General features: G+C 38.2%; 2 protein-coding genes across 2 annotated transcripts; both read right to left on the bottom strand.

The window, feature by feature from the left end:
• Positions 1 to 14382: 14382 nt before the first annotated feature.
• Positions 14383 to 17735, bottom strand: LOC131791366 (contactin-associated protein-like 2). Its single transcript, XM_066172266.1, has 2 exons — positions 17377 to 17735; positions 14383 to 16631 (listed from the first exon to the last, which is right to left on the bottom strand). The coding sequence occupies exons 1-2, from the start codon at positions 17396 to 17398 to the stop codon at positions 15481 to 15483; spliced, it is 1173 nt and encodes a 390-aa protein (XP_066028363.1). The 5' UTR covers positions 17399 to 17735; the 3' UTR covers positions 14383 to 15480.
• Positions 17736 to 19588: 1853 nt separating this feature from the next.
• LOC131791364 (uncharacterized) lies at positions 19589 to 21090 on the bottom strand. The gene is made up of 3 exons (XM_059108700.2): positions 20968 to 21090; positions 20109 to 20359; positions 19589 to 19780 (listed from the first exon to the last, which is right to left on the bottom strand). The coding sequence occupies exons 1-3, from the start codon at positions 21029 to 21031 to the stop codon at positions 19589 to 19591; spliced, it is 507 nt and encodes a 168-aa protein (XP_058964683.2). The 5' UTR covers positions 21032 to 21090.
• Positions 21091 to 23768: the final 2678 nt, after the last annotated feature.

Raw genomic sequence — 23768 nt, forward strand, 5'->3', positions numbered from 1 at the left:
CTTCCATATTCCTTTCTTTATCCGCAGTTCACATATATTTTATAGTCAAATATACATTTATAGTCAAAAGTTACGCTAGTTGGCTTTAAAACTCACCTTGCTCTTCACCGTTGCAAACACCAACCAGGAAAAGAAATTTTAAGAATCCTGACGATCTCATCGCTAACTTGTCTGTTTTCTTTGTTACTTTAAGAGCGAGATGGCGAATGAAAGTAACGGCAACTTTCCGTTTAGAATACGGCTGCTTATCCCAGTGTGTGTTTTGCGACAAATAGCTAAGTTTAAATTTTTAATGGAACAGTATTGGAGAAACAAAAGGGGATGACATAAAAAACGGTGAAGCCGGATGAAAGAATTTGCATAAAGATTTACAGAGATTTTTCTATTTCTCGAAACTGCAGACCGTTATCCCTCTTGGTGGTTATGGTGATGTTATCTTTATTAATCTCTGCAATTGAAAAAAACTTTTAAGTTGTACTGCTTCCGAGCGCTTGGCAGGTGTCACATTGGTTACAATTTGAATACAAGAAGCAACTTCAACTTCAGTTCCTTTTTTCTGGAAAAGAAAGACATTTTAAGTATAATGAAAGTTGCGCAATTAAGGCATGAACAAGACCGGAAAGAATTAATTACGTCAAATTGTTTGTAAAGAGAAGCTGATTATCGTATTTTGCTTGCTTCAGGCCGTAATTGCTATTTTTGAGCAGAATTTCAATAAACTTTGGTGCTTATCAAATGCATTACGTGTTGATATATTCATCACCTACGAGTTACCTTTGAATGTAAAGGAAAAGGGTCAGAAAAGTTAGAAACTAAACTAACCTTTGATTACCTGTTCCTGTCGACGGGGCTTCAGTACCTGTACTCAGTCTAATTAAGATACAAGATAAAGATAAACAAACCCTCCCTACACTGAAAAGGAGAAAATACGGAGATATGTCTTGATACCTCTATTACAAACAGGTATGCCAATTTTCTGAGTGATCCTAATTTATATAATATCGTATTCCTGCTTAATAAAGTCAAAAAATTTGTCTTGTTGAGGTACAACATTGATCAGTTCACATATAATAATATTGGTGACGAAATGAAGTAAAACATTTTATTTAAACCACACGTATCCGCGCAGCGCTTCTATAATAATTATAATAGTTATCACAGATCGTAGGACTAGATTATTGGTCGTCATTGTCAGCAGGTTCTCCTTCATTTTGGCGATGCATCGTCATCGTTTCAGAATGTGTGAATGTGCTCTATTAGAGCTTGTTTTATAGCGATCACAACACAACAGCCTTGAAACTTTTTTTCATGAGAAATTGCGACGAGTTTGGCATTCTAGACTAACAAAAAAACTTTTATGGAATGTTTTGTTTTTGTTCGTGGTAATTTTCTCAAAAAGAAGGAGTTGTTTACCATGATTATAATTCAGCTGTCTATAAAAACGCTTTTTGTGGCAAATATATGAAGATGTGTAAATTTTACCAAACGATCTGGCAGTCGTGATTTCTTTCGCAACATGATCAGTCCGTGTGGTTGTTCCCCCGATAATGTCGTCGCTAGAAAACTTTCATGTCGTGTGAAAGCCAAACAATTGACAGGCGCTACATTGTCTTATAAATGATTGATGTACTGTTTTATATTTAAAAATGCGTTCCTCAAAAAAGAAAATAAATAGAAAGCAAAGAAAGAACTTAGCACGACGTTAACACATTTTCAAAAAAACACCTTGTGATTTTGGACCCTAGAGGCCGATTTGTGATTTTGGACAACAGTGGCCGATTTATGATTTTAGACACTAGAAGCCAATTTGTTATTTTGAACCCTAGTGGCTGATTTGGGATTTTGGATCCTCCTGGCCGATTTTGATTTCAACCCATTTGTGATTTTGGACCTTAGTGGCCCATTTGTGATCTTTGACCCAAGTGGCCGATCTGTGATTTTGGACACTAGTGGCCGATTTTTTATATCACGTTCCAGGTTACAAGAGAAACAATCTAATTGTATATGTGTTTAATAACATACTGACTCCATCGCTGAATAAAGTTTCTCGTTGTACAGCTTAATTATTGAGGGAATCATTTAATGCGGGGGCCACTAGATTAGAGAGCTCTTCTATTGAGTGTCGCGTAACCAAAAATCAAATGAATCAATAATCAAACAGAAAAAAAGTGTAAAACATAATGAGAAAAATTATGAGTACTGTGTATAACCAAGCAAAAAACCTCAAGCGCAGGAATTATGTCAAGCGACCCAGTAGAGATTGGTTATAGTTTTACATATGATTTTTTGGTCCGAGTTTTCATGTTTACAATTTTGTATGCACCTAGGTCATGCCATAGCACTCTAGTTTTCCTAAGGTGTGGTATCCTTCTTCCTTGAGATTTGCATTTCCCGTGTCACCAAATCTTAGCTGTTTGACGGGAAGGTGGGACTTGATGGTAAGGAAACCGCTGTCTTCCCGCCACTTTTCATCATTTTTATCACAGTTACACTTCAATCGTTTATCGGCGCACGATCCAGTTAATCCACATGCGCAGCCACCAGCTGTTAAGTTTGCTCCCCCCCAGTACGTCATTTTCTGGCCGTCACGTGAAACCCACCATGAAAATCCACCTTTATTTAATCTGGCGTGAAAACACTCGTATTTGATGAACTGTTGACAGTTACCAGGGGCTTCCGTCAGAGCTTTTAATTGAGATATGTTGGCAGATCTGTAATGAACATCAAGAGAATATTCACCAGGCCTATCGTATCCTTTCACCTGCGTTCTATTTTCAATGTTGTGACTGACGACTGTCACTCCAACGCCTCCTTTGTCAGTCATGTTACAGTAAACAGGAAATGGATCCTCGCCGAGGTCACCGTCAGGATCGATAAGTAATCACCACTGACGTCGCTGATGTTTGCCTTCAGTTTGGAGCATGTTTCAGGGTATTTGACATGAACAGTGACGCTTGTTTGAATTGAGCTGAATGCATCGGTCGCATTGCAAGTGTAGGTACCAGAATGAGATATGTTAGCAGATAAAATTATCAAAGCATTCAAGGAGTCAACAGCCGCCCCTGAAGGTAAGGAAAAAGTTTCATTATAGGTCCATAGGATGGTTGGCATCAGGTCGCTTGAAGCAGAGCAACGCAGAATGACAGCTTTATAAGCCATCACTGTCACATTCGATGGAGGCTTGATGACAAATTTGAGAGCTGAATAGACACGAAGGAGAACTGACGATGATTTGGTATTGCAGGGGTTTGTCGCAGTACACACGTAAGAGCCGTTGTCTTGTGTAGTGACATTCAGTATGGTGATGTTTCCTTCTCGAACAAAGGTCCTCGCGCTGGAAAGAATCCCATCAGACTTTTTCCATATGATCCCACCTGGTTTAGGATTAGCTGTCACGTTACACATTATAGTAACGTTCCTACCCTCCACAGTTTCAATTATGTCGGGAATAACTTCCACCAAAGGCGGTCCTAGAATACCAAAATGATATTAAGGCATGGGAATAACGTAAATAGTCTCGTTAAAGCATCGATTATGGCCACATCTCGTTTTATAAGAGAGTTGATAAAAAACGCCATCTCAAGGTAAAAATGATTTAACAGTAAACTCCAGTTACCAATCGACTCATTTAAAGACTATCCTCGTCAACAGGTCTGGCGTAAACATGAGGTTGCAAGGGGTCCTTCTTGGGAATTCACTTTTTATCCCATCAAAGAAAGTCATGTTTGCAGGTGCCTCAGCTCCTCCCTCTCTCCCTTTTTATTAATTTAAGTTGATTCCTCAGCAATGAACTGCGCATCCAGTATTGGGCATAAATATCACGTAATCAGGAGAATAAGCGCGCGCATTCTGAGAACGTGTTATTGTCCTTAAACGAGCACGATGGGTAACCTATATTTTTTATCGAATAACTTTGGTATACAAGTTATCCCATTGAAAATTGGAGAAATTAAAAAAAATTCATCAAAAGGAAAAAAATTTAGCTAAAACAATGCACTAAGCCCGTTACTCAATGATGCAATCATGACCTTGAAAACAACGACTCGAGGTACGTTTTGAGTCGATCTTGTTTAAAACTGGATGTTTTTCCTCAGGCTATATGTCAAACTTTTCCATGCGCTCGAGAGGCTTTATACCTATCAAGTTTTTTTTCTTTGGTGTTACTTTAAAACCCTTGCTTTTAGCCACCACGAAATGTACCGTGAACCGATGAAATACCGCGCGTGACCAGTGCTAGCATAAATCGGGTATGTTCTTCCTGTCGTATCTCTTAAACGAGCACGGTGACCTATCTTTTCCATGTACTTTTTGGAACAGACAATGGCAGGGAGTATTTAAAAAGAAATTTAAAAAAAAAGTCGTAATAACACACTTTTTCTGAGGAATCACCTTAAAGTTTGCATAATCTCTAATCTTAAAGGATGAATGCCAAGAAAAGAGCGCTGCATGAGTCATGTCAATGACAACGACAATGTTCACATAAAGCTCGACTAGTAAAGTACTTCCGGACATTGTAACATGCATGCGTATACACAAGAGATGGGGGGGGGGAGGGGAGGGGAGAGAGCGAAGAAGGCTTCTGGTCTAAGCCATGTCTGACTAATTAGTAAAAATTAGGTTTAGATACTAGTGACAGTTACATATATAAAGGAAAGGAAAGACAATTTTTCAGACACACTAAACATAAGGAATCATTTTTTCCTGTACAAACCTTCATGAAATAAAAGCAGTTGTAACAAAATAATTTTATGTGCTGCTAAACGACAGTTACGTTTCGCTAAATCCCGATCGAATGTTACGTAATTGTTTACGTGCACATGTCACCCTTCCTTTTCCTTACGCATATGTCATTTTGCTCACGGAAAATGACCAAAAATGAAAGACATCCGTACTCTTTCAGTGAGCATTGATCGCCTATGAGTAAGACTGATTATTGGAGAACAACCATGAGATTAGTTCTTTTAATACCAAACTGTCCCATGCAAAAGAAATTACATTAGGAAACTTCAATGCTTTCCACCCCAAGCTACATATAACTTAACTGATATCAAGATATCCAGGCCAATGCCCTGATTTTTCCTGTCTGCCCGCTCATGATCTTTAATTGTACGCCAATAATAGTAAAATCGATCAACTCAACATACCTTCGGTGCAGAGTTTGAGAGCTGAGTAGACACGAAGGTGAACTGACGATGATTTGGTACCCCAGGGGTTTGTGGCAGTACACACGTAGGAGCCATTGTCTTGAAAGGTGATATTCAGTATGGTCAGATTTCCTTCACTAACAATGGTCCTCGCGCTGGAAAGAATCCCATCAGACCTTGTCCATATGATCCTGTCTGGTTTAGGATTAGCTGTTACGTTACACATTATAGTAACGTTCCTACCCTCCACAGTTTCAATTATGTCGGGAACAACTTGCACCAAAGGCGGTCCTAGAACACCAAAATGATATTAAACCATGGGAATAACGTAACTAGTCTCATTAAAGTGTCGATCAAGACCATTGTTTACTTTCTTCAAGATCTGATGGTAACCGCCGTTCTGAGGCGACGACTTTTATGCAGTCAGCTCCATTTTACGTCAGACCTATTACCAGTCGATCATTATGGGCAAGAGGCCAAGAGAGGTCCTCTGCAGGAATTTCTTGCCATTTAAACCTCGTACATAACCATGTGGCAAAGCTGTCTCACTCAAACCTCCATTGTCCTCCTGATGCCTTAAAAATTTCTTATTTACTCAACATACCTTCAGTGCAGTTTTCTCCCAGTAGTCCATTTGCGCAAACACAACGATAACCCTTCCTGGTGAAGCCAGTTTGGCATCGCTTTGTTGATGGACAAAGCATACTGGAACAGCGGTTCTGCGAAGATATAAAAATATTTATATAATCTATCGTTCCGGTACCCAGATTCCTCCCTTCTTCCAGCTAATCCATTCATACTGATGCACCCATTTATTTATTAATACATTTCAAGATGCACGTATTCATCTATCAGTTCATAGGTGTGCGAATGCAGGAAAAAATCCAGGAAAAAAAAGTTTGAACGTATGGTTTCCTTCACCAGACAACATGACAAGTGAAAAAAAATTACCATATTTCTTTCATTTTTTGTTTTGTTTTGGTTTTCTCTGTTCGTGCATTTAAAATATATGACCGTTTTATCGACAAAAACTTAACGGATTCAACTCACCTTAAATGATTTATAAACAGTCCCTTCTCTGTATCTTAGATCCTGTTGATTATTTGCGTGATCTGAATCACTCAATTCGCACAAAAGTTTTCCATTCTGTTGCGGTTTTAGATTGTAGGAAACACAGTCAGCTTCCATGAAGCAGTTCACTTCACATGCGCTGGCTGTCTCAATCTCCACCATTTTGAAAACATGTCTCTCGAGGAAGAAGTCCTGCTTTGCGGGGTTCATCTCTATTTTCCGACAGTTTTCTAAACATTAAGAAAATTGAAACTATAATTTATGTAACTAGAAGAGCAACCAATTCCTAAAATGAAACTGTTTCTTGTAAGCACACTTCAAATCATTCGTTTTATGAAACTTTCCTTTTTATCTATAATAATCGAGACTGAAAAAATTAATTTCCATAAAGCTTTTACCGTTACTTTCGTCTTGATATTGTGATAATGGATGAACACTTCTTTTAACAATTCATCAAGGTGAAAGAAAGAAACTATGTTCTTTGCGATTTTGATCAATGATCTTTAATCCCGCAAAATCGCAGAGGTTACCCAATTGAAGCCAGCACTAGCGTGAGTGAGTATTTAAAATAAAGTGTTTGAAAGAAAAGAGAAGAAAGGTTTTGAAAGATTCATGTGATAAAATGTACGCCCAAGAATATGCAAGCGATCTTCGCGGTAATGAGTACTACTTCCCGTGCAGGCCTGAATTATTTTCAGGTCCTATTTTTCACGACTACTTAAGTAGTTTTCATAACTGCGAAGATCGCTTCCATATTCCTTTCTTTATCCGCAGTTCGCATACATGATTTTCATATATTTTTATGTCAAAAGTTACACCAGTTAGCTTTAAAACTCACCTTGCTCTTCACCGTTGCAAATACCAACCAGGAAAAAAAATAGTAAGAATCCTGACGATTTCATCGCTAACTTGTCTGTTTTCTTTGTTACTTTACGAGCGAGATGGTGAATGAAAGAATAACGTCTACTTTCCGTTTAGAATACGGCTGCTTACCTCAGTGTGTGTTTTGCGACAAATAGCTAAGTTTAAATTTTTAATGGAACAGTATTGGAGAAACAAAAGGGGATGACAGAGCGGCTTTATTAAATTTAATACTCCACAAACGGTGAGGCCGGACGAAAGAGTTTGCATATCGATTTACATAGATTTTTCTATTTCTCGAAACTGCAGACCGTTTTCCCTCTTGGTCGTTATGGTGATATTATCTTTATTAATCTCTGCAATTGAAATTGTTTCCCTTTTTTTATTTCGAGAAAAAATACTTGTAAGTTGTGTTGCTTCGCACATAGCAGGTGTCACTTGTATTCATTTGAATACAGTAAGTAACTTTAAGTTCCTCTGCAGTCAAGTGCTATGTGAGGGTTTCCGTTTATAAACGTTATATAGTTTCTTAAGGTAAGAGAAGAAAATTATATGTCCAATTTAAAAGGAATTTTTTCTGGAAAAGAAAGGGATTTTAAGTATAATGAAAGTTGCGTAACTGAGGCATCAACAAGACCAGAAATGATTAATTGCGCAAACTGTTTGCATAGAGAAGCTAATTATTATATTTTGCGTGTTTCAGGCCTTAATTGCTATTTATGAGCAGAATTTCAATGAACTTTGGTGCTTATCAAATGCATTGGGTGTTGATATTTTCATCACGCCGGAGTTACCTTTAAGGAAAAAACTAGACACTTGACTCTAAGGGAATCAAATTTGGTTACCTGTTCCTCTCAACGAGGCTTTATGCTTGTGGTCAGCCTTATTAAGATACAAGATAAAGATAAATACACCCTCCCTACTCCGAAAAGGAGAAAATACGAAGTATGTGTTGATGCCTCCATTAAAAACAGGTAGACCATCTTTTGGGTGATTCTAAATTATGTAATATGGTGTTCCTGCTTAAGAAAGTCAACACGTTTGTCCTGTTGAAGTACAATATTGGTCAGTTCACATATAATAATATTGGTGACGAAATGAAGTTAAATATTTTATTTAAACCACACGTATCCGCGCAGTGCCTCTTTAATAATTATAATAATTATCACGGATCGTAGAATAAGATGACAGGTTTATTATTGGTCGTCATTGTCTGCAGGTTCACCTTCATTTCGGCGATGCATCGTCATCGTTACCAGAATGCTTTACATCTATTGGAGCTTTATAGCGATCACAACACAACAGCCTTCAAACTTTTTTTCATGAGTGCTGTGTATAACCAAGCAAAAAACCTCAAGCGCAGGAATTATGTCAAGCGACCCAGTAGAGATTGGTTATAGTTTTACATGTGATTTGTTGGTCCGAGTTTTCATGTTTACAATTTTGTATGCACCTAGGTCATGCCATAGCACTCCAGTTTTCCTAAGGTGTGGTATCCTTCTTCCTTGAGATATGTATCTCCCGTGTCACCAAATCTTAGCTGTTTGACGGGAAGGTGGGACTTGATGGTAAGGAAACCGCTGTCTTCCCGCCACTTTTCATCATTTTTATCACAGTTACACTTCAGTAATTTGTCATCGGCGCACGATCCAGTTAAACCACATGCGCAGCCATCAGTTTTTAAGTTTTCTCCCCCCCAGTATGTCATTTTCTGGCCGTCACGTGAAACCCACCATGAAAATCCACCTAATCTGGCGTGGAAACACTCGTATTTGATGAACTGTTGACAGTTACCAGAGGCTTCCGTCAGAGCTTTTAATTGAGATATGCTAGCAGATCTGTAATGAACATCAAGGGAATATTCACCATGCCCATTGTATCCTATCACCTGCGTTCTATTTTCACTGTTGTGACTGACGACTGTCACTCCAACGCCTCCTTTGTCAGTCATGTTACAGTAAACAGGAAATGGATCCTCCCCAAGGTCACCGTCAGGATCGATAAGGTAATCACCACTGACGTCGCTGATGTTTGCCTTCAGTTTGGAGCATGTTTCAGGGTATTTGACATGAACAGTGACACTTGTTTGAATTGAGCTGAATGCATCGGTCGCATTGCAAGTGTAGGTACCAGAATGAGATATGTTAGCAGATAAAATTATCAAAGCATTCAAGGAGTCAACATCCGCCCCTGAAGGTAAGGAAAAAGTTTCATTATACGTCCATAGGATGGTTGGCATCAGGTCGCTTGAAGCAGAGCAACGCAGAATGACAGCTTTATAAGCCATCACTGTCACATTCGATGGAGGCTTGATGACAAATTTGAGAGCTGAATAGACCCGAAGGAGAACTGACGATGATTTGGTACTGCAGGGGTTTGTCGCAGTACACACGTAAGAGCCGTTGTCTTGTGTAGTGACATTCAGTATGGTGATGTTTCCTTCTCGAACAAAGGTCCTTGCGCTGGAAAGAATCCCATCAGACTTTTTCCATGTGATCCCACCTGGTTTAGGATTAGCTGTCACGTTACACATTATAGTAACGTTCCTACCCTCCACAGTTTCAATTATGTGGGGAATAACTTCCACCAAAGGCGGTCCTAGAATACCAAAATGATATTAAGGCATGGGAATAACGTAAATAGTCTCATTAAAGCATCGATTATGGCCACATCTCGTTTTATAAGAGAGTTGATAAAAAACGCCAACTCAAGGTAAAAATGATTTAACAGTAAACTCCAGTTACCAATCGACTCATTTAAAGACTATCCTCGTCAACAGGTCTGGCGTTAACATGAGGTTGCAAGGGGTCCTTCTTGGGAATTCACTTTTTATCCCATCAAAGAAAGTCATGTTTGCAGGTGCCTCAGCTCCTCCCTCTCTCCCTTCTTATTAATTTAAGTTGATTCCTCAGCAATGAACTGCGCATCCTGTATTGGGCATAAATATCACGTAATCAGGAGAATAAGCGCGCGCATTCTGAGAACGTGTTATTGTCCTTAAACGAGCATGATGGGTAACCTATATTTTTTATCGAATAACTTTGGTATACAAGTTATCTCATTAAAAATTGGAGAAATTAAAAAAAATTCATCAAAAGGAAAAAAATTTAGCTAAAACAATGCACTAAGCCCGTTACTCAATGATGCAATCATGACCTTGAAAACAACGACTCGAGGTACGTTTTGAGTCGATCTTGTTTAAAACTGGATGCTTTTTCGTCAGGCTATATGTCAAACTTTTCCATGCGCTCGAGAGACTTTATACCTATCAAGTTTTTTTTCTTTGGTGTTACTTTAAAACCCTTGCTTTTAGCCACCGAAATGTACTGTGAACTGATGAAATACCGCGCGTGACCAGTGCTAGCATAAATCGGGTATGTTCTTCCTGTCGTATCTCTTAAACGAGCACGGTGACCTATCTTTTCCATGTACTTTTTGAAACAGACAATGGCAAGGAGTATTTAAAAAGAAATTTTAAAAAAAAGTCGTAATAACACTTTCCTGAGGAATCACCTTAAAGTTTGCATAATCTCTAATCCTAAAGGATGAATGCCAAGAAAAGAGCGCTGCATGAGTCATGTCAATGACAACGACAATGTTCACATAAAGCTCGACTAGCAAAGTACTTCCGGACATTGTAACATGCATGCGTATACACAAGAGATGGGGGGGGGAGGGGAGAGAGCGAAGAAGGCTTCTGGTCTAAGCCATGTATGACTAATTAGTGAAAATTAGGTTTAGATACTAGTGACAGTTACATAGATAAAGCAAAGGATAGCAAAATTTTCAGACACACTAAACATAAGGAATCATTTTTTCCTGTACAAACCTTCATGAAATAAAAGCAGTTGTAACAAAATAATTTTATGTGCTGCTAAACGACAGTTACGTTTCGCTAAATTACGTGCACATGTCACCCTTCTTTTTCCTTACGCATATGTCATTTTGCTCACGGAAAATGACCAAAAATGAAAGAGATCCGTACTCTTTCAGTGAGCATTGATCGCCTATGAGTAAGACTGATTATTGGAGAACAACCATGAGATTAGTTATTTTAATACCAAACTGTCCCATGCAAAAGAAATTACATTAGGAAACTTCAATGCTTTCCACCCCAAGCTCAATATAACTTTACTGATATCAAGATATCCAGGCCAACGCCCTGATTTTTCCTGTCTGCCCACTCATGATCTTTAATTGTACGCCAATAATAGTAAAATCGATCAACTCAACATACCTTCGGTGCAGAGTTTGAGAGCTGAGTAGACACGAAGGTGAACTGACGATGATTTGGTACCCCTGGGGTTTGTCGCAGTACATACGTAGGAGCCGTCGTCTTGAAAAGTGATATTGAGTATGGTCAGATTTCCTTCACTAACAATGGTCCTCGCGCTGGAAAGAATCCCATCAGACCTTGTCCATATGCTCCTGTCTGGTTTAGGATTAGCTGTTACGTTACACATTATAGTAACGTTCCTACCCTCCACAGTTTCAATTATGTCGGGAACAACCTGCACCAAAGGCGGTCCTAGAACACCAAAATGATATTAAGCCATGGGAATAACGTAAATAGTCTCATTAAAGCAACGATCAAGACCATTGTTTACTTTCTTCAAGATCTGATGGTAACCGCAGTTCTGAGGCGACGACTTTTATGCAGTCAGCTCCATTTTACGTCAGACCTATTACCAGTCGATCATTATGGGCAAGAGGCCAAGAGAGGTCCTCTCCAGGAATTTCTTGTCCATCCAAGCAATTTAAGACCACAAAAGCCATTTAAACCTCGTACATAACCATGCATTGTCCTCCTGATACCTTAAAAATTTCTTATTTACTCAACATACCTTCAGTGCAGTTTTCTCCCAGTAGTCCATTTGCGCAAACACAACGATAACCCTTCCTGGTGAAGCCAGTTTGGCATCGCTTTGTTGATGGACAAAGCATACTGGAACAGCGGTTCTGCGAAGATATAAAAATATTTATAGAATCTATCGTTCCGGTACCCAGTTTCCTCCCTTCTTCCAGCTAATCCATTCATACTGATGCACCCATTTATTTATTAATACATTTCAAGATGCACGTATTCATCTATCAGTTCATAGATGTGCGAATGCAGGAAAAAATCCAAGAAAAAAAGTTTGAACGTATGATTTCCTTCACCAGACAACATGACAAGTGAAAAAAAATTACCATATTTCTTTCATTTCGTTTTGTTTTGGTTTTCTCTGTTCGTGCATTTAAAATATATGACCGTTTTATCGACAAAAACTTAACGGATTTAACTTACCTTAAATGATTTATAAACAGTCCCTTCTCTGTATCTTAGATCCTGTTGATTATTTGCGTGATCTGAATCACTCAATTCGCACAAAAGTTTTCCATTCTGTTGCGGTTTTAGATTGTAGGAAACACAGTCAGCTTCCATGAAGCAGTTCACTTCACATGCGCTGGCTGTCTCAATCTCCACCATTTTGAAAACGTGTTTCTCGAGGATGAAGTCCTGTTTTGCGGGGTTCATCTCTACTTTCCGACAGTTTTCTAAACATTAAGCAAATTGAAACTTTAGTTTATGTATCTAGAAGAGCAACCTATTCCTAAAATGAACCAGTTTATGGAACTTTCTTTTTTTTTTTCTATAATAATCGAGACTGAAAAAATTAATTTCCATAAAGCTTTTACCGTTACTTTCGTCTTGATATTGTGATAATGGATGAACACTTGTTTTAACAATTCATCAATTCAGAAAGACACTATGTTCTTTGCGATTTTGATCAATGATCTTTAATCCCGCAAAATCGCAGAGGTTACCCAATTGAAGCCAGCACTAGCGTGAGTGAGTATTTAAAATAAAGTGTTTGAAAGAAAAGAGAAGAAAGGTTTTGAAAAATTCATGTGATAAAATGTACGCCCAAGAATATGCAAGCGATCTTCGCGGTAACGAGTACTACTTCCCGTGCAGGCCTGAATTATTTTAAGGTCCTATTTTTCACGACTGCTTAAGTAGTTTTCATAACTGCGAAGATCGCTTCCATATTCCTTTCTTTATCCGCAGTTCGCATATATGATTTTTATATATTTATTGTCAAAAGTTACACCAGTTAGCTTTAAAACTCACCTTGCTCTTCACCGTTGCAAATACCAATCAGGAAAAAGAATAGTAAGAATCCTGACGATTTCATCGCTAACTTGTTTGTTTTCTTTGTTACTTTACGAGCGAGATGGTGAATGAAAGAGTAACGTCTACTTTCCGTTTAGAATACGGCTGCTTACCTCAGTGTGTGTTTTGCGACAAATAGCTAAGTTTAAATTTTTAATGGAACAGTATTGGAGAAACAAAAGGGGATGACAGAGCGGCTTTATTAAATTTAATACTCCACAAACAGTGAGGCCGGATGAAAGAGTTTGCATATCGATTTACATAGATTTTTCTATTTCTCGAAACTGCAGACCGTTTTCCCTCTTGGTCGTTATGGTGATATTATCTTTATTAATCTCTGCAATTGAAATTGTTTCCCTTTTTTTATTTCGAGAAAAAATACTTGTGAGTTGTGTTGCTTCGCACATAGCAGGTGTCACATTGGTTACAATTTGAATACAGTAAGTAACTTTAAGTTCCTCTGCAGTCAAGTGCTATGTGAGGGTTTCCGTTTATAAACGTTATATAGTTTCTTAAGGTAAGAGAAGAAAATTATATGTCCAATTTAAAAGGAATTTTTTCTGGAAAAGAAAGGGATTTTAAGTATAATGAAAGTTGCGTAACCGAGGCATCAACAAGACCAGAAATGATTAATTGCGTCAAACTGTTTGCAAAGAGAAGCTAATTATCATATTTTGCATGTTTCAGGCCTTAATTGCTATTTATGAGCAGAATTTCAATGAACTTTGGTGCTTATCAAATGCATTGGGTGTTGATATTTTCATCACGCCGGAGTTACCTTTAAGGAAAAAGCTAGACACTTGACTCTAAGGGAATCAAATTTGGTTATCTGTTCCTCTCAACGAGGCTTTATGCTTGTGGTCAGCCTTATTAAGATACAAGATAAAAATAAATACACCCCCCCTACTCCGAAAAGGAGAAAATACGAAGTATGTGTTGATGCCTCCATTAAAAACAGGTAGACCATCTTTTGGGTGATTCTAAATTATGTAATATGGTATTCCTGCTTAAGAAAGTCAACAAGTTTGTCTTGTTGAAGTACAATATTGGTCAGTTCGCATATAATAATATTGGTGACGAAATGAGGTTAAATATTTTATTTAAACCACACGTATTCGCATAGCGCCTCTTTAATAATTATAATAATTATCACAGATCGTAGATTAAGATGACAGGTTTATTATTGGTCGTCATTGTCTGCAGGTTCACCTTCATTTCGGCGATGCATCGTCATCGTTACCAGAATGCTTTACATCTATTTGAGCTTTATAGCGATCACAACACAACAGCCTTCAAACGTTTTTTCATGACTGAATTGCGACGAGTTTGGCATTCTAAACTGACCAAAAAAACTTTTCTTGAATTTTTTGTTTTTGTTCCGAGTAATTTTCTCTAAAATAATAAAAAGCTTTGAAAAAAAAAGAGTTGTTGAACATGATTATAATTCAGCTGTCTATAAAAATGCTTCGTGTGGCAAATATATGAAGATACGTAAAGTTTACAATATCAGTCTAGCGGTGGTGATTTCTTTCGCAACATGATCAGTCCGTGTGGTTGTTCCCCCGATAATTTTGTCGCTTGAAAACTCTCATGTCGTGTGAAAGCCACACAATTGACAGGCGCTACATTGACTTATAAATGAGTGATGTATTGTTTTTATTTTTAAAAATGCGTTCCTCAAAAAAATCAATTAATTAAAAGCAAAGAAAGAGCTAAGCACGACGTTAACATATTTACAAAAAAAAGCTTATGAGTTTGGACCCTAAAGGCCGATTTGTGATTTTTGACAATAATGGCCGATTTGTGATTTTGGAGACTGGTGGCCGATCTGTGATTTTGGACCCTAGTGGCCGATCTGTGATTTTGGACACTAGTGGCCGATTTGTGATATCACGTTCCAGGTTACAAGAGAAACAAGCTAATTGTATATGTGTTTAATAACATACTGACTCCATCGCTGAATAAAGTTTCCCGATGTACAGCTTAATTATTGAGGGAATCATTTAATGCGGGGGACACTAGATTAGAGAGCTCTTCTACTGAGTGTCGCGTAACCAAAAATCAAATGAATCAACAATCAAACAGAAAAAAAGTGTAAAACATAATGAGAAAAATAATGAGTACTGTGTATAACCAAGCAAAAAACCTCAAGCGCAGGAATTATGTCAAGCGACCCAGTAGAGATTGGTTATAGTTTTATATATGATTTGTTGGTCCGAGTTTTCATGTTAACAATTTTGTATGCACCTAAGTCATGCCATAGCACTCTAGTTTTCCTAAGGTGTGGTATCCTTCTTCATTGAGATCTGCATCTCCCGTGTCACCAAACCTTAGCTGTTTGACGGGAAGGTGGGACTTTATGGTAAGAACACCGCTGTCTTCCCGCCAATTCTTATCATTTTTATCACAGTTACACTTCAGTGATTCGTCATCGGCGCACGATCCAGTTAAACCACATGCACAGCCACCAGTTGATAAGTTCGCTCCCCCCCAGTATGTCATTTTCTGGCCGTCACGTGAAACCCACCATGAAAATCCATCTTCTATTAATCTGGCGTGGAAACACTCGTATTTGATGAACTGTTGACAATTACCAGAGGCTTCCGTCAGAGCTTTTAATTGAGATATGTTGGCCGATCTGTAATGAACATCAAGGGAATATTCACCACGCCCATTGTATCCTATCACCTGCGTTCTATTTTCACTGTTATGACTGACGACTGTCACTCCAACGCCTCCTTTGTCAGTCATGTTACAGTAAACAGGAAATGGATCCTCGCCAAGGTCACCGTCAGGATCGATAAGGTAATCACCACTGACGTCGCTGATGTTTGCCTTCAGTTTGGAGCATGTTTCAGGGTATTTGACATGAACAGTGACACTTGTTTGAATTGAGCTGAATGCATTAGTCGCATTGCAAGTGTAGGTACCAGAATGAGATATATTAGCAGATAAAATCATCAAAGCATTCAAGGAGTCAACAGCCGCCCCTGAAGGTAAGGAAAAAGTTTCATTATACGTCCATAGGATGGTTGGCTTCAGGTCGCTTGAAGCAGAGCAACGCAGAATGACAGCTTCATACGCTATCAATGTGACATTCGACGGAGGCTTGATGACAAATTTAAGAGCTGAATAGACACGAAGGAGAACTGACGATGATTTGGTACCCCTGGGGTTTGTCGCAGTACATACGTAGGAGCCGTTGTGTTTTGTAGTGATATTCAGTATGGTGAGATTTCCTTCACTAACAATAGTCCTCGCGCTGAAAAGAATCCCATCAGACCTTTTCCATATGATCCTGTCTGGTTTAGGATTAGCTGTCACGTTGCACATTACAGTAACATTCCTACCCTCCACGGTTTCAATTATGTCGGGAACAACTCGCACCAAAGGCGGTCCTAGAATACCAAAATGATATTAACCCATAGGAATAGCGTAAATAGTCACATTAAAGCATCGATTTTGGCCACATCTCATTTAATAAGAGAGTTGATAAAAAACGCCACCCTAAGGTAGAAATAATTAAGAGGCTGTCTCTCTTATTTCCACCCGGTCAATTTTGCGTCAAAAATAATTTTGCCTGAAACTCTGTTAACAGAAAGACTTTACCTAGGAAAGAACTAAATTAGATTTGGTTTGATTCGAAATAATTTTCTGACTGCATTACGGGCCCTAATTATTTCCCAGTCCGTAGGGACCGTCGCAACGTCTCGAAAATTGGAAAATAGGCATATTTTGTAACATTGTAAAATATTTGATTCGCATGGTTAAGCCACAGAATTTATATCAGATTGCTTAAAAACCTTTCTAGTTTGCCAAGAAAGTGAGAATTTGCCCTCTCAACATATTTGAAAAGGCGAATTTTAGCATATTCTGACCACTAGAAATCGCCATCGGCCGATGGCCGTAAATAACCTTGATTTAGACGCTAAGTTTTGGGATTTGGGACCTGGTTGACGATTCTATCCTACACAGCCGTTAAGTTTAGACCTTTATAGGCAAAAATATGTAAAAACCCCTATACGTTTTCGATTTTTCAAAAGTTATGACCGTTTGAATCAGCACATGTACGAGCATTCGCGATTTTTTCGCCTACACCAAAATCGAACCACTGGAGCAGATTTCGTCATAAATACAGCTTACCCGCTTTGCAGCCCGTCTTCATGGCTCACTCCAGAATTTTTCTAATAACCAAATTGGTGAAATCCATGATAACTTCAACAAATAGCTAGGTATTGCCTTCGAAAAGTAGGCGGCATCCATCGTGATTCGTGGTATCAAAACAAATGTCGGAATTGGCCACATTTCGCGATGAATCACCCATTTAACATCGCTGCAGAGCTGAATTTTTTCCAAAATCAGAATATAAACTCTCCATGTCTGGAAGCTGAGGGAGAAATGAAGGTTTTAGGCTTCTGAAGTGAGGAAATGATCGCTTAAATTTAGATCCAGTTCGATGTTATACTGTTCTCACAAAGGTCCGCACAAAAGAGAAGACCGCTGATAGCTTGTGCCGTACGTTGTGCCATATGGTTTTGTTTTGTATCCCAAAGTAATATTTGGGCAGCGAGATATATGGATATTTGGGAAGCGAGAATATATGAAATTTCACATAAACCCATGATTTCTCCAGCTATTGACATGTTGCTGTTTTGTGGACACAATCGACGCGGAACCGAGAGAAGCAAGCTCAGAATATTTGAAATTGATTTATTAATTATATGATATCAAACTCCAGGTAAAAGCATTTATTCTTTACATCCAAATCCGATGGCGATTTCTAGTGGTCAGAATATGCTAAAATTCGCCTTTTCAAATATGTTGAGAGGGCAAATTCTCACTTTCTTGGCAAACTAGAAAGGTTTTTAAGCAATCTGATATAAGTTCTGTGGCTTAACTATGCGAATCGAATATTTTACAATGTTACAAAATATGCCTATTTTCCAATTTTCGAGACGTTGCGATGGTCCCTACGGACTGGGAAATAATTATGGCCCGTAATGCAGTCAGAAAATTATTTCGAATCAAACCAAATCTAATTTAGTTCTTTCCTAGGTACAGTCTTTCTGTTAACAGAGTTTCAGGCAAAATTATTTTTGACGCAAAATTGACCGGGTGGAAATAAGAGAGACAGCCTCTTAAACAGTAAACTCCAGTTACCAATCGACTCATTTAAAGACTATCTTCATCAACAGGTCTGGCGTAAACATGAGGTTGCAAAGGGTCCTCTTCGTGAATTTATCCCATCAAAGAAACTCGTGTTTTGCAGGTTCCCCGGCTCCCTCCCTCCCTCCCGTCTAATTGATTTAAGGTGATTCCTCAGTATTGAACTGCGCATCCTGTACTGAACATAAATATCACGTAATCAGGAGAATATTATCCCATTTAAATTGGAAAAATTGAAAAGGAATTTATCAAAAGGAAAAAAATATAGCTTAAACCATGCACTAAGACCGTTACTCGATGATGCAAATCATGACCATGAAAAAAACTGACTCAAGGAACGTTTTTAGTCGATGTTGTTTAAAACTGCGTGTTTTTTTCCTCAGACTATATATCAAACTTTTCCATGCGCTCGAGAGACTTTCTACCTATCAGGCCTTTTTTTCAAGTGTTACTTTAAAAATAACCTTGCTTTTAGGCACTACGAAATGCACCTTGAACCGATGAAATGCCGTGCATGACCAGTGTTAGCATAAATCGGGTATGTTTTTCCTATCGTGTCTCTTAAACAAGCAGGGTGACCTATCTTTTCCATGTAGTTCTTGAAACAGACAATGGTAAGGAGTATTTAAAAAGAAATTTTAAAAAAAGTTGTGTTAACTTTTTTTCTGAGGAATCACCTTAAATTTTGCACACACAAAAAAACCGCTGCATGAGTCATGTCAATGACAATGTTCACACAAAGCTCGACCAGTAAAGTACTTCCGGACATTGTGACATGCATGCACAAGAGATCATGGGGAGGGGGGGGGGGGGGAAATGAAGGCTTCTGGTGAAAGCCACGTAATACTAATTAGTGAAAATTAGGTTTAGATAATAATGACAGTAACATAAATAAAGCAAAGGATAGCAAAATTTTCAGCCACACTAAGCATTAAGAATCATTTTTTCTTGTACAGACCTTCAAAAAATAAAAGAAGTTGTAACAAAATAACTTTATGTGCTGCTAAACGAGAGACACATTTCACTAAATTCCGAGCGAATGTTACGTAATTTTTTATTATTTATTTTACGTCAGACCTATTACCAGTCGATCACTATGGGCAAGAGGCCAAGAGAGGTCCTCTGTAAGAATTCCTTGTCCATCCCAGCAATTTAAGACCACAAAAGCCATTTAAGACCTCATACATGATCATGCGGTAAAGCTGTCTCCCTCACACCTCCATTGTCCTCCTGGTACCTTAAAAAGTTCTTCGTTCCTCGACATACCTTCAGTGCAGTTTTCTCCCAGTAGTCCATTTGCGCAAACACAACGATAACCCTTCCAAGTGAAGCCAGTTTGGCATCGCTTTGTTGATGGACAAAGCATACTGGAACAGCGGTTCTGCGAAGATATAAAATTATTAATAGAATCTATCGCTCTGGTACCCAGTTTTCCCCCCTTCTTCCAGCCAATTCATCCCTACCGATACACTCATTTCTTTATTGATTAATTTCAAGTGCACGCATACATCCATCAATTCAGACATGCGTGAATGCATGATTGCATTTACGCATTCATGCGTTCATGTATCCATCCATCCTTTGAGCGTATGGTTTCCTTCCCCAGACAACATGGAAAGTGAAAAGAATTTCAAATCTTTCTTTTATTTTGTTTTGTTTTGGTTTTCTCTTTTCATGCATTCAAAATATATGAGAATAATTCAACTCACCTTAAATGATTTGTAAACAGTCCCTTCTTTGTATCGTAGATCCTGCTGATTGTTTGCGTGATCCGAATCACTCAATTCACACAAAATTGTTCCATTCTGTTGCGGTTTTAGATTGTAGGAAACACAGTCAGCTTCCATGAAGCAGTTCACTTCACATGCGCTGGCTGTCTCAATTTCCATCCTTTTGAAAACGTGGTTCTCGAGGACAAAGTCCTGCTTTGCGGGGTTCATCTCTACTTGCCGACAGTTTTCTAAAAATTAAGCAAAGTGAAATAAGTTTATATATCTAGAAGAGCAACCTATTCCTAGCCGAACCTGTTTCTAGCAAGCACGCTTCAAAATCGTTCGTTCTATGAAACTTTCTTCTTATCTAAGAATAATTGAGACTTAAAAAATTAATTTCCATAAAGTTTAACCATCACTTTCGTCTTGATATTATGATAATGGATGAACACTTGTTCAGAAAAAAATCTTTGTAGCAATGCAACAAGGTGAACGATAGAAACTATGTTCTTAGCGATTTTGATAGATGGTTTTTAATCTAGCCAAATTAAATCGCAGAAGTTACCCTATTGAAGCCAGTACTAACGTGAGTGAGTATTAAAAATAAATTGTTAAAGTGTTTGAAAAATTGATTTAACGAAATTTACGCCAATGAATATGGAAGTGATCTACACGGTTACACGGACTACTTCCCGTACAGGTCTGAATTTTTTTCAGGCCTTATTTTTCACAATTGCCTAAGAAGTTTTCATTACTACGAAGATCGCTTTCATATTCATTTTTTTATCCGCAGTTCACATAAATGACGTTCATATATTTACAGTCAAAAGTTACGCCAGGTGGCTTTAATACTCACCTTTCTCTTTACCGCTGCAAATAGCAACCAGAATTGAAAAGAGTAACAATCCTGACCATTTCATCGCTAACTTGTCTGTTTTCTTTGTTTCTTTACGAGCGAGATGGCGGATGAAAGAGTGACATCAACTTTCCGTTTAGAATACAGCTGTTTACCCCAGTGTGTTTTGCGACAAAATATTAAAGTTTAAATTTTTAATGGAGCAGTATTGGACAAACAGAAGGGGATGACACGGCGGTTATATTAAATTTGATACTGCAAAAACGTTAAAGCCGGATGAAAGAATTTACATATCGATTTACAGATTTTTTTCTATTTCTCGAAACTGCAGACCGTTTTCCTGGTGGTCATTGTAGTGATGTTATCTTTATTAACCTCTGCAGATGAAATTATTTCCCTCAATTTTTTTTTAAGATAAAAAAAAAAACTATTAAGTGGTATTGGCTCTGAGTGCTTAGCGGGTTTCACATTGGTTACAATTTGAAAACAAGAAGCAACTTCAACTTCAAGTGTTATGTGAGGATTTCCGTTTGCAAAAGTTATACAGGTTCTAAAGATTAGAGAAGAAAATTATGTACCTCCACTTTTCAGAATTTTTTTTTTTGGAAAAGGAATGGATTTAAGTACAGAGGAAGTTGCGCAACTGAGGTATCAATAACACTGGAAAGAATTAATTACGTCAAACCGTTTGCAAAGAGAAGCTGATTATCATATTTTACGTGCTTCAGACCTTAATTGCTATTTTTGATCTAAAATTCAATGAACGTTGGTGCTTAATAAATGCATTGCGTGTTGATATTTTCATCACGTATACGCTACCTCTGAATTAAAAGGAAAACGTTGGAAACTAAACTCTAAGGAAATTAAATTTGGTTACCGGTTTCTGTTAACAGGGCTTCAGCACCTGTACTTGGACTAATTAAGACTAATTAGGACAAGACAAATAAATAGATACAAGATAAAGATAAACAAACCCTCCCTACGCTGAAAAGGAGAAAATACGAATTACGAAGATATGTGTTGATACCCCTATTACAAACAGGTAATATCGTATTCCTGCTTAAGAAAGTCAAGACATCTGTCTTGTTGAAGTACAATATTGGAATTTCCCAGTTAAAGTTTACGTGTAATTATGTTGGTGACGAGATTAGGTAGAATATTTTATTTTAAACCGCACGCATCGATGCAGCGCCTCTTTAATGATTATAATAGATCGTATAACTCGCTGACAGGTTGATTACTGGTCGTCATTGTATGTAGGTTCTCTTTCATTTCGGCGATGCATCGTCATCGTTAACAGAATGCTTCACATCTGTTGGAGCTTGTGTTACAGCGATCGAAGAAAAACATCACGCAACACCTATCTTACCTTTTTCGTGAGAAACTGCGAGTTTGGCATTCTAGACCGACAAAAAAATTTGGTTAAATTTTTTATTTTGTTTCTGGTAATTTTCTCTAAAACAGAAAAAATCTTTGAAAAAAAAATTCTTGAACATGGTTATAATTCTGTTGTCTACAAAAATGTTTCTGTGCCAAATATATAAAGATACCTATATTTTATGATATCGGTCTGGCGGAGGTGATTTCTTTCGCAACATGAACAGTCCTTGTGGTTGTTTCCTCGCTAATTTCGTCGCTGGAAAACTTTCATGTAGTGTTTGAGCCAAAAAATTGGCAGGCACTACATTGACTTTCAAATGAGTGACGTATTGAAATGCGTTTCCCATTGAAAAAAAAAAAAAGTAAAAAACAACTGTAATTTGAACTCTAGAGGCTGATTTGTGATTTTGGACCCTAGTGGCCGATTTGTGATTTTGAACTTTAGTGGCCGATTTGTGATCTTGGACCCTGGTGGCCGATTTGTGATTTTGAACTTTAGTGGCCGATTTGTGATTTTGGACCCTAGTGGCCCATGTGCGATTTTGGACCCTAGCAGCCGATTTGTGATTTTGGCCCCTAATGGCCCATGTGCGATTTTGGACCCTGGCAGCCGATTTTTGATTTTGGACCGTAGTGGGCGATTTGTAATTTTGGTCTCTAATGGCTGATTTGTGATTTTGGATCCTAGTTCCCTTTTTTGGCTTAAAGTGGCGTATATTTCAACTTGGCCACCAGCGACCTCTTTTCTCAATTTTGACTCTAATAGCCAATTTGTGATTTCGGACACTGGAGCCCGATTTTTGATAAAGGATCTTAGTGTCCAACTGTTGATTTTGGAGCTGAGGGTCCGCTTTTTATTTTATCTAAAAAAAAAGGAAGAGGGAAATGTCCTTGATACCTGTCAGCCATTTAATAGCAACAGTGGACTACAGTGGACACGGATAGCTTTATAAAGGGATGGAGGGAAGACCCAAACATCTTGATGACGAAATTGATGTGAAAATATTTGATAAATTTTACCTATACAGTTTTACTTTATGTTGTATCCTAAGCAACCGTTTTTCCACTTACCGTGGATGGGAGGGAGGAGGGTTGATGTCACACAACGTCGCTTGCCGTTAAAGAAGGAATAGCAGGTGAGTGCGTTACGTGACATGCCACGAACTATCGACAGCCGACAACAAAGGCTTTATGAAGCTCGTACAGTGTATGCAGGAAATATTCCATTATGATTTCGCTGCTCTTTATTAAGATATTTGACCACGCTGCCGGTGGCAAACGGTACCCACGAGAATCAAACAATTCGTCTCGATTTTTCATGTTGGAAAGAGATTATTTTGCCCGTACGTGAAATGTCAGCCTAACCACTCGGAGCTGAAACATGAGACCTGACCCGGCAGTGTCAACAATACATTGAGTTT

This window comes from Pocillopora verrucosa, chromosome 9, assembly GCF_036669915.1.
Source record: "Pocillopora verrucosa isolate sample1 chromosome 9, ASM3666991v2, whole genome shotgun sequence".
Taxonomy (NCBI): domain Eukaryota; kingdom Metazoa; phylum Cnidaria; class Anthozoa; order Scleractinia; family Pocilloporidae; genus Pocillopora; species Pocillopora verrucosa.

Coding starts and splice junctions, on each gene's coding strand:
- LOC131791366 (XM_066172266.1), bottom strand. CDS start 17,398: ATGAAGACGGGCTGCAAAGCGG. Junction 16,632..17,376: donor GAAGACGGGCTGCAAAGCGG/GTAAGCTGTATT, acceptor TTGGTATTCTAG/GACCGCCTTTGGTGCGAGTT.
- LOC131791364 (XM_059108700.2), bottom strand. CDS start 21,031: ATGAAATGGTCAGGATTGTTACTCTTTTCAATTCTGGTTGCTATTTGC. Junction 20,360..20,967: donor TTGCAGCGGTAAAGAGAAAG/GTGAGTATTAAA, acceptor CTTAATTTTTAG/AAAACTGTCGGCAAGTAGAG. Junction 19,781..20,108: donor CTGTTTACAAATCATTTAAG/GTGAGTTGAATT, acceptor ATATCTTCGCAG/AACCGCTGTTCCAGTATGCT.